Source organism: Macadamia integrifolia, chromosome 13, assembly GCF_013358625.1.
Source record: "Macadamia integrifolia cultivar HAES 741 chromosome 13, SCU_Mint_v3, whole genome shotgun sequence".
NCBI classification, from domain to species: Eukaryota; Viridiplantae; Streptophyta; class Magnoliopsida; order Proteales; family Proteaceae; genus Macadamia; species Macadamia integrifolia.
In genome coordinates, this window is record NC_056569.1 from 6,693,212 (window position 1) to 6,703,239 (window position 10,028).

Consider the following 10,028-nt stretch of genomic DNA (forward strand, 5'->3'; position numbering starts at 1 on the left):
GGGGGGTGGGGGGGAGGATGGGGGGTGGGTGGTTCAAGTGGAAAATTTTATTAAGGTAAAAGGCAAAGTACAACATCAAATCTAAAAAGCAAACCAAAGGGGACTCCCTAAACAAAGGATCAAGTTTTCCTTCAGCCACAATGAATGGAAATCCATTCCCACAGTGGATTTTGATACGTACAAGGCATAGGGAGAGTATTTTGGGGAACACACTAAAACCCTATAGGGTTTGTGAACCCTAGGATGGTGGGTGAACCGTCCTCTATGGGTGAAGTAAAACTTTCTCCTATACTTAATGGCATAAAATCACTTCTTTAGTCTCTATAGTGATATGAGGAGGTTCTGAAGCACAATGTGAATCTTGAGAGTAATTATTTCATTTCCATAATATTATTGGTTCACACTTCACAATTTAGAGTATGACATGAATTTGATCTCAGTAACAATCTTTGTTTAATTATTTTCCCCATTTCAGGTACCAGTCTCAGAGCTAGAAGGAAAGGCAGTGGGTTTATATTTCTCAATGTCTTCATACAATTCATGTCTGGAATTTACTCCAATACTCTTTGATGTTTACAAGAGATTAAAGGAGAGAGGAGAAAACTTTGAAGTTGTTTTAGTCTCCCTTGATGATGATGATGAAGAATCATACAAGGAAGACTTTGATATTATGCCTTGGCTTGCATTGCCTTATGAGGATAAGAGCCGTGATAAGCTTGCTAGATACTTCAATGTTGCAAACCTTCCCACATTGGTCATAATTGGTCCAAATGGAAAAACTGTAAATTTCAATGCTGCTGAAGTTGTTGAAAATCATGGTATTCATGCATTCCCATTTACAAAGGCAAGAGTGGAAGAACTTGCAGTAATAGAAAAGGCAAAACTGGGAGCACAGACTCTAGAGTCAATTTTAGTTTTGGGGGATCTGGATTTTCTAATCAAGAATGATGGTACCCAAGTAAGTCTCTATTATTTGATTGCTTATAACACTATATTATATACTATTTATCATATCATCTCTTTGTTTTATAACCAATAATTATATTTTAATTTTTACTAATGATGGGTATCCAGGCCTTCGACCTGAGCCCATATTGCCCCCACAACTGCATGGACTGAGTCATACCGGGGTTGACTAATAATCATTCAATTTTCACTGAAAGCAGTGAAGAACACTAAACATCCTGTGTGAAGTAAGCGGAGTCGAACTTAGAACCACATGCTTCCTGAGATGAAAATCCCTTGCCAACTCAGCTACACTCTTGGGGTTAACCAATATTTATTATTGGTGAGCCGGATCTCAATTAAATATAAAGAGAACTAGTTCACCATTGTCCATAATATAGGTAGTCCCGCTCGTTAGAGAGTGGGATGGGGGTAGAAGCCCCGGAGCTGAATATTTGTATTCTAGGTGAAACTTTGTACTTCTAGAGATTATGGTTTTTCTATATTACAATGCATGAGACAATATTTGTGTTAGGGTTTTGTAATTTCTTTATCATAAAAAAGGAAATTCTGATTTATTTTCGGTGAAAGTTGAATGATTCTCATTCAATCCCAGTATGATCTAATCTATATGGTTGTAGGGTCCATATGGATCCTCAAGACTAATCAGGTAAAAACAAAAAAAAGTGGAAGCTATGATTATTGCTCAGTAATAGGCATTGCCCATCTTAGGTGAATCACGTAAATCTGTGTTTTGTGTGTGTGATCTTCTTTTCATTTTTCTTCATTGTTAATTTCTGAAGTATTAATCTCATTTCAGATTCCAGTGTCTGAGCTTATCGGAAATAATATCGTCCTATACTTCTCTGCGGAATGGTGTGCTCCATGCCGTGCTTTTATGCCTAAGCTTACCAAGACATACAATGAGATTAAGGCGAAAGATGATGGATTTGAAATAATTTTAGTATCAAGTGACCATGACCAAGCATCCTTTGATGAACTATTTTCTACAATGCCATGGTTAGCAATTCCCTTTGGTGATGAGAGAAAGAAGTCATTGAAGAAGAAGTTTAAGGTGTATAGTATCCCTACTGCCATAGCTATTGGACCAACAGGTCAAACTGTAGCAAAGGATGCCAAGGATCTTATAATGGTTCATGGGGCTGAGGCTTATCCTTTCACTGAAGCGAGAATGAAGGAGATAGAATTGCAACTTGAGGAGATTGCAAAAGATTGGCCTAAGAAGGTGAAGAGCAGGCTCCATGAAGAGCATGAACTTGTCCTTACTAGACGTTTGCTATACACATGTGATGAGTGTGAGGAGGAAGGGAATGGTTGGTCTTACCATTGTGAAGAATGCTACTGTGATCTCCATTCAAAGTGTGTTTTGGAAGGATCGGAAGGAGTACTACAAGAAGCTAAAAAGAGGGTAGTGGAGGTGAATGCAGATGATGGATTTGATGATTCCTCTGAGGAGGAATGGATCTGTGATGGTGAGGTCTGTTATAGGACAGGTTCCAAGTAAAGCTTGATGTTGTCTGTGATTGAAACTTTGGCTGTACCAGGAGCTTGTTTGACGACCATAATAAACCAGCCTTTTGTAAAACTATTACTTACATCAAATTTCTATGTATGGACATATATACACCCATTAAAATGTTTTGTAATTCCCTATAATTAATTGCATAAACTCTCTCTCTCTCTCTCTCCGTCTCTCATAAACTACCTAAATATACAGTAGTCTGGGGAACTGTATTCAAAGTTTGTTAATCCGACTTTGACCTTCCTCCTCCAATTTAATCCTCTTCCTTTCATTTGGAAAGTCTTCTCCTGTTAATTGCATCAGCCCCACCAAAGCACAGATGGTACCCATAGTGAAAATTCTCCAATATATAAATTTGGAGAGGATTCCTTGGGATGTCAATGTGGGGAATCTCCATACAACACTAATAGCAGTGTAATATATATATATATATATATATATAGTATCATCCACCTGGGACTTATCAGGTCAAGACAGGAAAAAAAAAAAACTCGAGTGAGAGATGATAGTACACTAGCATTCGTGAGAAACTTATTCTCATATAAATTTGTTTTTGTAAGTTTAAGTTATTCTAATTCCTTTTCCCTAAAAATAAATAAAAAAGAATGGAATTAGATAAAGTTAATGTAGTACTAACCCCTTAGTTATTTAATATCTAATGCGAAGAAAGAATTCAAAAAGAGAGAAATCAGTAAAATTAATGATCATTGAGAAATCGGGACCATTCTTTCAAGTCAAGGAAACATTTTGCCTTAATTCTATTTTTACCTAAACAATATATACATATATTTTTAGGGAGGAGAAATGCTAACCGTCAGTGTTTCCCACAGCCAAACATAGCCCCATGTCTTCAGGGTGGGCAGGGGCATCTTTTCACAACCCTTGAAAACAGGCGTTGTGTTAGGGCATAGGAACACTAGTGGGTAGCGTTCTTTCTCTCATTATGTAATTATCAAAAGTTATCATTGTTTTGCACATTTTTGGAAGATATGCATATGTGAAATGAAAGTATTTATTCTCATTGAAAAACAATGCGTTAAAAGGGGGAAAAAGGTAAAATTATAAATTATGTAGCACCTTAAAAAAGTATCAATAAAATCTCATATTATATCAAGAGCAAGTGGGAGAAAAATCATAAAAATGTTATTATGATTATTAGGAATTTGGCATATTGCATTACAAGCAATAAATTCTTGAAAATACAAAAAATTATTCAACCTCTAAGTAGAAGGGGGGGTATAAAAATGACAACAACAAAACTAGAATGGACAAGACAAAATAGTTACAAAAAGGCTCTTCTCAACAATAATTTATGAAAATTGTTTGCAACATCAATCCATGGCAGCCGCTAAGTAATGTCAACACTTTGGAAGATCAGCTGGCGGAGGAGATAGTTTCTGATTAGGGAGCTGCCCATCCAACACAACCCATGCCATTTTCAATCCCCATACGATGTGGATTTCCACATGGCAGTGCATGAACCATACCCCTATTTGACACATCCACAGTTGAAACAATGTTAGCAATTTTTTTTTGATTTAGCTAGCTAGGCTAAAAAACAAAAAAAAAAAAAAAAAAAAAAAAAAAAAAAAAAACCAGAAAACTTTAGTGTTCAAATATACACAATCATAGATTTGTAAGTATATGGCCATTATTATACAAAAAACTAGTAGATTAAGCAAGTTCCGTTGAGCCCACCTGGGTTATTTGCAAGGAAGCGAATGGCGACCCAACCGCCGGAAGGTATGGCGACCGTGTTCCTCTCGACGGGGTCAACAAGATTGAAATTGGAAGGGTCTTTGTTTGAATCAAAGTTACCAATGCCTTGTCCAACAATGAAAAAATTGTATCCATGGAGGTGGAGAGGGTGACTCTCAGCACCAAGGATGCTAGTGTCCTGCATCACAAGCTCTACACTGGTATTGAAGGGCAATACTACCACCTTGGTGCCATTAGTAACTTTGGTGTTATTAGGAGGAGTGCCTGTATAGTTGAAGGGAAATATAGGAGAGGTTGGGAAGTCTGTGGTGTATACCCCCTTTGACTGCCCAAAGTAATGGGCTTGAAGGAGTGCTGTACTTGGGAGTGCGAAAGAGATGTTGTTCACTGAAGCTGCAAATTTTGTGCCATTTGGCCCTTGGCAGGTTTGGTTCTTTGGACATGGGCTTGAACCCAGGCCCACAGTGAAGAAGAAATGCTTATCAACTGTTTGGGGAACTTGGGCTGGAAATTTAGCATTGGCCAAGCTACGGAGTCTACTGCTAAAGTTGACAGCAAGGGAAGTGTCATTGATGGAAGGAAGGGATGGCCTAATGAGTGGGAGGTTCTTGATATTAGTAGTGGACATGGATGAGTTCAATGGATGCTTATATTCAAGGATGCTGGCTGTGGTGGTGTTGTCAAATGTGCCTTGGCCTGTGAAGTATGGCCTAGCTTCCATTAAATAGGTGGCTTTGGGGAAGTGAGGTTTAGCCTTTAGAAGGACATTAGTAGTTTGTCCAGGAGTGATAAGGAGAGTGTTTGTGCGGAAAGGCTTCACGTAGACGGCGTCAGCCTCGACGATGGTCATTGTGTGATTCGCGATACTGAAGAAAAGTTCATCATTGAGTGCAGCATTGATTAATCTTAGGAGGTATGTCTTCCCAGGCTTCACCTTCAGCCTGAATGTATCTGAAATGGTACCATTCATAAACAAATTAAGCAAAAAATATCCAAATTGAAGAGCTAAGAGTGTGAACAAAAATGTACCTTGGCCAGAGCAGTTATATAAGGGTCCAGGAAGTCCATTAATGGTGTAGGAATCAGAGATATTGGGGCCTCCTCCACTCTGCTGAGCTTGCCTGAGGACAGCCTCAGGATCTGAGTTCCACCACTCTCCTGAGATTTGAATCCAATATCATGTCAACAAGAATTGATCATTGAACACTGAACAAGGATTACAAATGCACAAACATATAAGGGCTTTGATGTATATCACTCACCAAAGATGATGGGGACTTCCTTGTGGGGCTTAGGAAATGGGTAAGGTACCCCTTGCTTAGGGAGGATGATAATGGGCCCATGAACAGTGGCTCTAATCCAATTGACGTGGGCATGCCAGAAAAGGGTCCCTCTTTGGCCAATAATGTTGAAGTTGTACACATAGCTCTGCCCAGTTTGTATGGGGCACTGGGTTATGTATGCCGGACCATCAGCCCATCCGCTCCTTAGTTGCCGGATTCCATGCCTGTTGTCCAAATTAAAAACCATTCCCAAATCAATATGATTCTACACCAAGACCCATCAACAAAAATTTTAAGGTTATGGGGATGGCTTGTTCAATCCAAAAGCCCGAGCTTTAGGGTGGAGAGACCATTCTCAAGGTCATAAGCCCAACTAACGTAGATATAACCACGAAAGCAACAATGTTAAGAATGAAGGTTAGGATAGTGCCCTTACCAATGGATGGTAATATTGTTTGGAACATGGTTAACCACCTTAACTACCACTCTATCCCCTTCCCTTGCAATGATTTTAGGCCCTGGGTACTTCCCATTCACGGTCACAATGCTCTTGGTACGGCATAATCTTGTCACATTCTTCATTTGGATCTGAAAAATGGTTTAAATTAGGTAAGTAATTAAGCAATAATTCATGGATAATTTGCTAATGGATCATTTAACACTTACATCAAACTTGTAGTGTCTGGTAATGCCACCATTAATGGCAACTACATGCTCAGGCTGGAGTAAAACAGAAATGAGTGCCAAGATGAAGGCTCCCATGCAAAATGATAATGGCAGACAAGAAATACCCATCTCTCTCTCTCTCTCTCTCTCTCTCTCTCTCTCTCTGTGGGAAGATAGGAGACAGGATGGGTGACTGAACGCTTCCTTCACCTTTTGGGTATAGACAAGTGATATGAAAGCCTAAGAGATGGTTTATATAGAAATGATAGAGCATAGTTTGGTTAAGTAGGCCATGTAATTATATATTCAATCAGAATTAATTTAGAATAGAAAACGAGGAAGTCTCACTTGGAGTTGCTGTTGTTCTGAGCTTATCATCCCCGTAACTTAAGAGTGTTGCCAAAGTCAAAATCATTTCATTTGATTTTGACCTTACTTTTTTTCTGTTAATCCTTTTCTTAGACATAATTCTACATAAAAGCCCACCACGACCATATATAATATATTTAATACATTTTTTTTGTTGTTACTATTTTTCAAAGTTTAGAATCAGGTAACCTTTCGGACCAAAATTATCTTTCTATAAGTATTAGGAATAGATGTAAGGGAAAATAAGGAAGGATAAAGTAAGGAATGAACCTATTAGAACAAATTTGGGAGTTTTCCCAATACTAGATAAGCTTCAAGAAAGTCGTTTGAGGTGATATGATCATATTCAGAAGAGGCTTGAAGATGGCCCTAGAAGGAGAAGTGATCTAATCCATATTGAGTGATCTGAAAGAACTAGAGGCAAGCTAAAAATGACCATAGGGGAGGTTGTGAAAAAATATATGCTCAGTTTAGGTCTGGTTTCTAGTATTGACCTTGAATAAAGCGAATTGGGGGGCTAGGATCCATGCGGTGGAACCCATCTATTGTGTTCTACTTCCTTATTGCTTACCGTATGCTTTTTCCTTTTCTCTTCTTTGTCCTTGCTTGGATCCATATAGCCAACCACAGTAAGCTGGGATAAAGCTTTTTTTTGTTGTTGTTGTTTTTGTTATAAGTACTAGGAATGGCTGACTAGGATCTCATGATTTATGGGATTAGTGTGGTAATCCCATAAGGAATATTTTGGCAATTATAATTTTAAAAAAAAAAAAATCAACCAAAATAACCCCTAACAATTAAGTTGCAAGCTCGCAAAGTTGGTGAACTCTAGCTAGGGAGATGCCTACCTTTGCGATCTGGTGTTGAATAAAAGACGGCAAGGGTTAGCCTGGGTCCATTTGTTCTCATTTGCAGGTCAGATCTAACTACTGAGATCTTGTCTCCATAGCCTTCAAATTGACTTTCTTTGGCTGTATTGGATTCCCATTGGTTGTTGGAAGCTATTCAAAGAGATTTCTTATTCTTATGGAGTGGCCAAGACCTTAGGCTGGTAACCATCATAACCTACAAACAACTACTGACTATCACTCTAGAAAGCAGTTAAACCCAAATAATTTTGTTCTAGATCAAGATTATCGTTAATGATGAAAAAAACAGTGAATGATCAATAGATGGTCTGGATCAAGTGAGATTATACTGGAGGGGTACCTTATCATCAGCATTGGTTTCCGGTAAAAATAAAAAATATTTATTGGGTGAAGAAAGCTGCAGGAGTGGGGTGGGGTGGGGTTTGGTTTGAGTGCATTAAAATGACCTCCATCTCAAGTAACTTCAAGGTCTTATTCAATCTGTTAAAGCTTGTTGGTGAAGCCCAAACAAGACGTTTCCCATCTTAAAATGACCTCCATCTCAAGTAATTTCAAGGTCTTAATTCAATCTGTTAAGCTTGTTGGTGAAGCCCAAACAAAGACGTTGCCATCTTATAAATCTCTGTACATCGTTTATGGTTCTGAAATGACAGCATTGCCGGTAGTGATGTAACGGTGCTGGTTGTTGTTGTTGTTGGATAAGTTTAATTTCTTTAGTTTTGATTTTAATTGCATGGAATAGTGGTTAGAACATCTCATTAAGGACAATAAGATCTGTGTTTGATTCTGATTACGTTCCCTCTTCCTTTGTCTTATTTATATAACTAACTGCTCTTTTGCTATTAAAATCCGACATTATAGATGTAACTACAGGATGGTGAATCTTCACGTACGTGAATGTACGTGAAGATTCATGGTCCGTGGATATAGCATCTATTTTCTCTTTTCTCATTTAATAGATGTCATATCCACGGATCAGAGACGTTCATGTACATTCACATACATGAAGATTCACCGCTCTCAAATAAATATAGGAGATTTTTTTCTACAAGGGTTGTGTAAGAAGGATTTTGCATGCCATATTGATGAGGGACTAGGAAATGATGTCATCCATATAGGGTTCACACAGGCCCACGTGGTCATATACTAAGGAAGAGTGCCAAAGTGGATTCTACAATTTATTATATGAGCATGGAATAAAGGAATTTGTATAAGGACATCATAGCAATCTTTTTTCCTAAAATGTAATATGAAACATGTTCTCAATCTGTTGTTGGGCTTTGAACACAAAAAAGGCCTTCACAATAAAAGGTCTAAACATCTGCAACAATAGTCTGTTGTTGTAGATTTATTATGGTTTTTTATCTGTAACTACAAGTGTCATCACAACGTTTGTAGTTGCAAATTTCCTACCGTAGGAAAAGGGTACTCTATAGTTGAGGATTTTTTCCACAACAATTCTATAATTGCAGGTTTTAACTACAAGATTTTTCACCCAAATTTTGTAATTCCGATTGTATAATAGGGTCTTTTTGTGCAGCAAAATCGATAGCTCCAGATTTTAGCGGGAATATTTTGCATCCCAAAATTTTAGTTGCGGTTTTGTAGTGGCAGATCAATATTTTGTGCAGTATAATCTATAGCTGAAAATATTTTATTATGAAGACATGTAACTGCAGATTGTAGTTACGAATTTATGTGTAGCAAATGCTATAATTGGCAGATATTAGCTACATGTTTTGCGCATCAAAAGCTAGGGATTTTTATCCTCCCAAGTATCGCCCTCCTTCAAGCCCATTATTTTGGGCAGTGCAAAGGTGTGTATGCCACTAACTTCCCAAGCTTTTCACCGTTCCTTCAACTATAGAGACAATCCTCCCAAGAGTACCATGGTTAGCAATGGCACCAAGTGTTGGGGGTACAATATCTTGTAGTCCATTGCATGGATTTATGGGCTAATTCTGAAGGACCATAGGGCCCGAAGGGATTGACCAATAGTGATATTCTTGTCCTCATACCTCTCTCAAACTATAAAAAAAGAACTCACTACAAAATCATAGCAACATTATATATATATATATATATATATACAACAATGGACAACACTTAATCCATAATCCATGCATGGTTGTACACGTGAATATTTTCCCTTTCGATTATAGGGTTGTAGCATACGAAATTACAAAATTTGAAACTTTGGCTTCAATGGTGGATGTTTGAACAGTTGTATGATTCATGCAATGCCATGTGGAAACCCACCTGATATGGGGACCAAGGACGGCATGGGTTGTTTTGGATGGGAGGTTTCCCAATTAGAAACTTACCTCCTCCACCGGTTGATCTTTAAAAGTGTTAAGTTTAGCTACTTACATGGATTTCATTTGTGCACAAATTTCACAATTTATTAACTGATCAACCTTTTGACTCTCTTCCTTCTATGCCCTATTTTTCCTTTTCTTGGCCCTATCAGTTCGAGAACAGATTTTAGGATTATCGAAAATATTGTAATGCAAATGTTACCACTAATAATTAGATAATATTTCTCATTTTCCCACATTTTTTCTTTGTTTATTTTTTGTTTTTTTGTTTTTTTGTTTTTTTTTGTTTTTTTTGTTTTTTTTGTTTTTTTTGTTT

At 37.7% G+C, this 10,028-nt stretch overlaps 2 protein-coding genes across 2 annotated transcripts in view; one reads left to right on the forward strand and one right to left on the reverse strand.

The window, feature by feature from the left end:
- Positions 1–2,619, forward strand: part of LOC122060164 (probable nucleoredoxin 1) — a 5,932-nt gene extending 3,313 nt beyond the window's left edge. Inside the window, exons 3-4 of the mRNA XM_042623357.1 lie at positions 476–958; positions 1,766–2,619. Of these exons, the coding sequence (XP_042479291.1) occupies positions 476–958; positions 1,766–2,470 (1,188 nt within the window). The 3' untranslated portion in view covers positions 2,471–2,619. The remainder of the gene's footprint in view (positions 1–475; positions 959–1,765) is intronic.
- Positions 2,620–3,609: 990 nt separating this feature from the next.
- Positions 3,610–6,365, reverse strand: LOC122060018 (laccase-17-like). Its single transcript, XM_042623139.1, has 6 exons — positions 6,157–6,365; positions 5,927–6,078; positions 5,470–5,714; positions 5,237–5,365; positions 4,187–5,158; positions 3,610–3,977 (listed from the first exon to the last, which is right to left on the reverse strand). Exons 1-6 carry the CDS (start codon positions 6,283–6,285, stop codon positions 3,847–3,849), a joined length of 1,758 nt encoding a protein of 585 aa, XP_042479073.1. The 5' UTR covers positions 6,286–6,365; the 3' UTR covers positions 3,610–3,846.
- Between the last annotated feature and the right edge of the window lie 3,663 nt (positions 6,366–10,028).

Bases quoted from the DNA above. Each gene is read 5' to 3' on its own strand.
- LOC122060018 (XM_042623139.1), bottom strand. From the start codon at position 6,285: ATGGGTATTTCTTGTCTGCCATTATCATTTTGCATGGGAGCCTTCATC. The intron at 6,079-6,156 runs GTAAGTGTTAAA...ACCATTTTTCAG, and splicing joins CCAGACACTACAAGTTTGAT to ATCCAAATGAAGAATGTGAC. The intron at 5,366-5,469 runs GTGAGTGATATA...TTCAAATCTCAG, and splicing joins GGAAGTCCCCATCATCTTTG to GAGAGTGGTGGAACTCAGAT.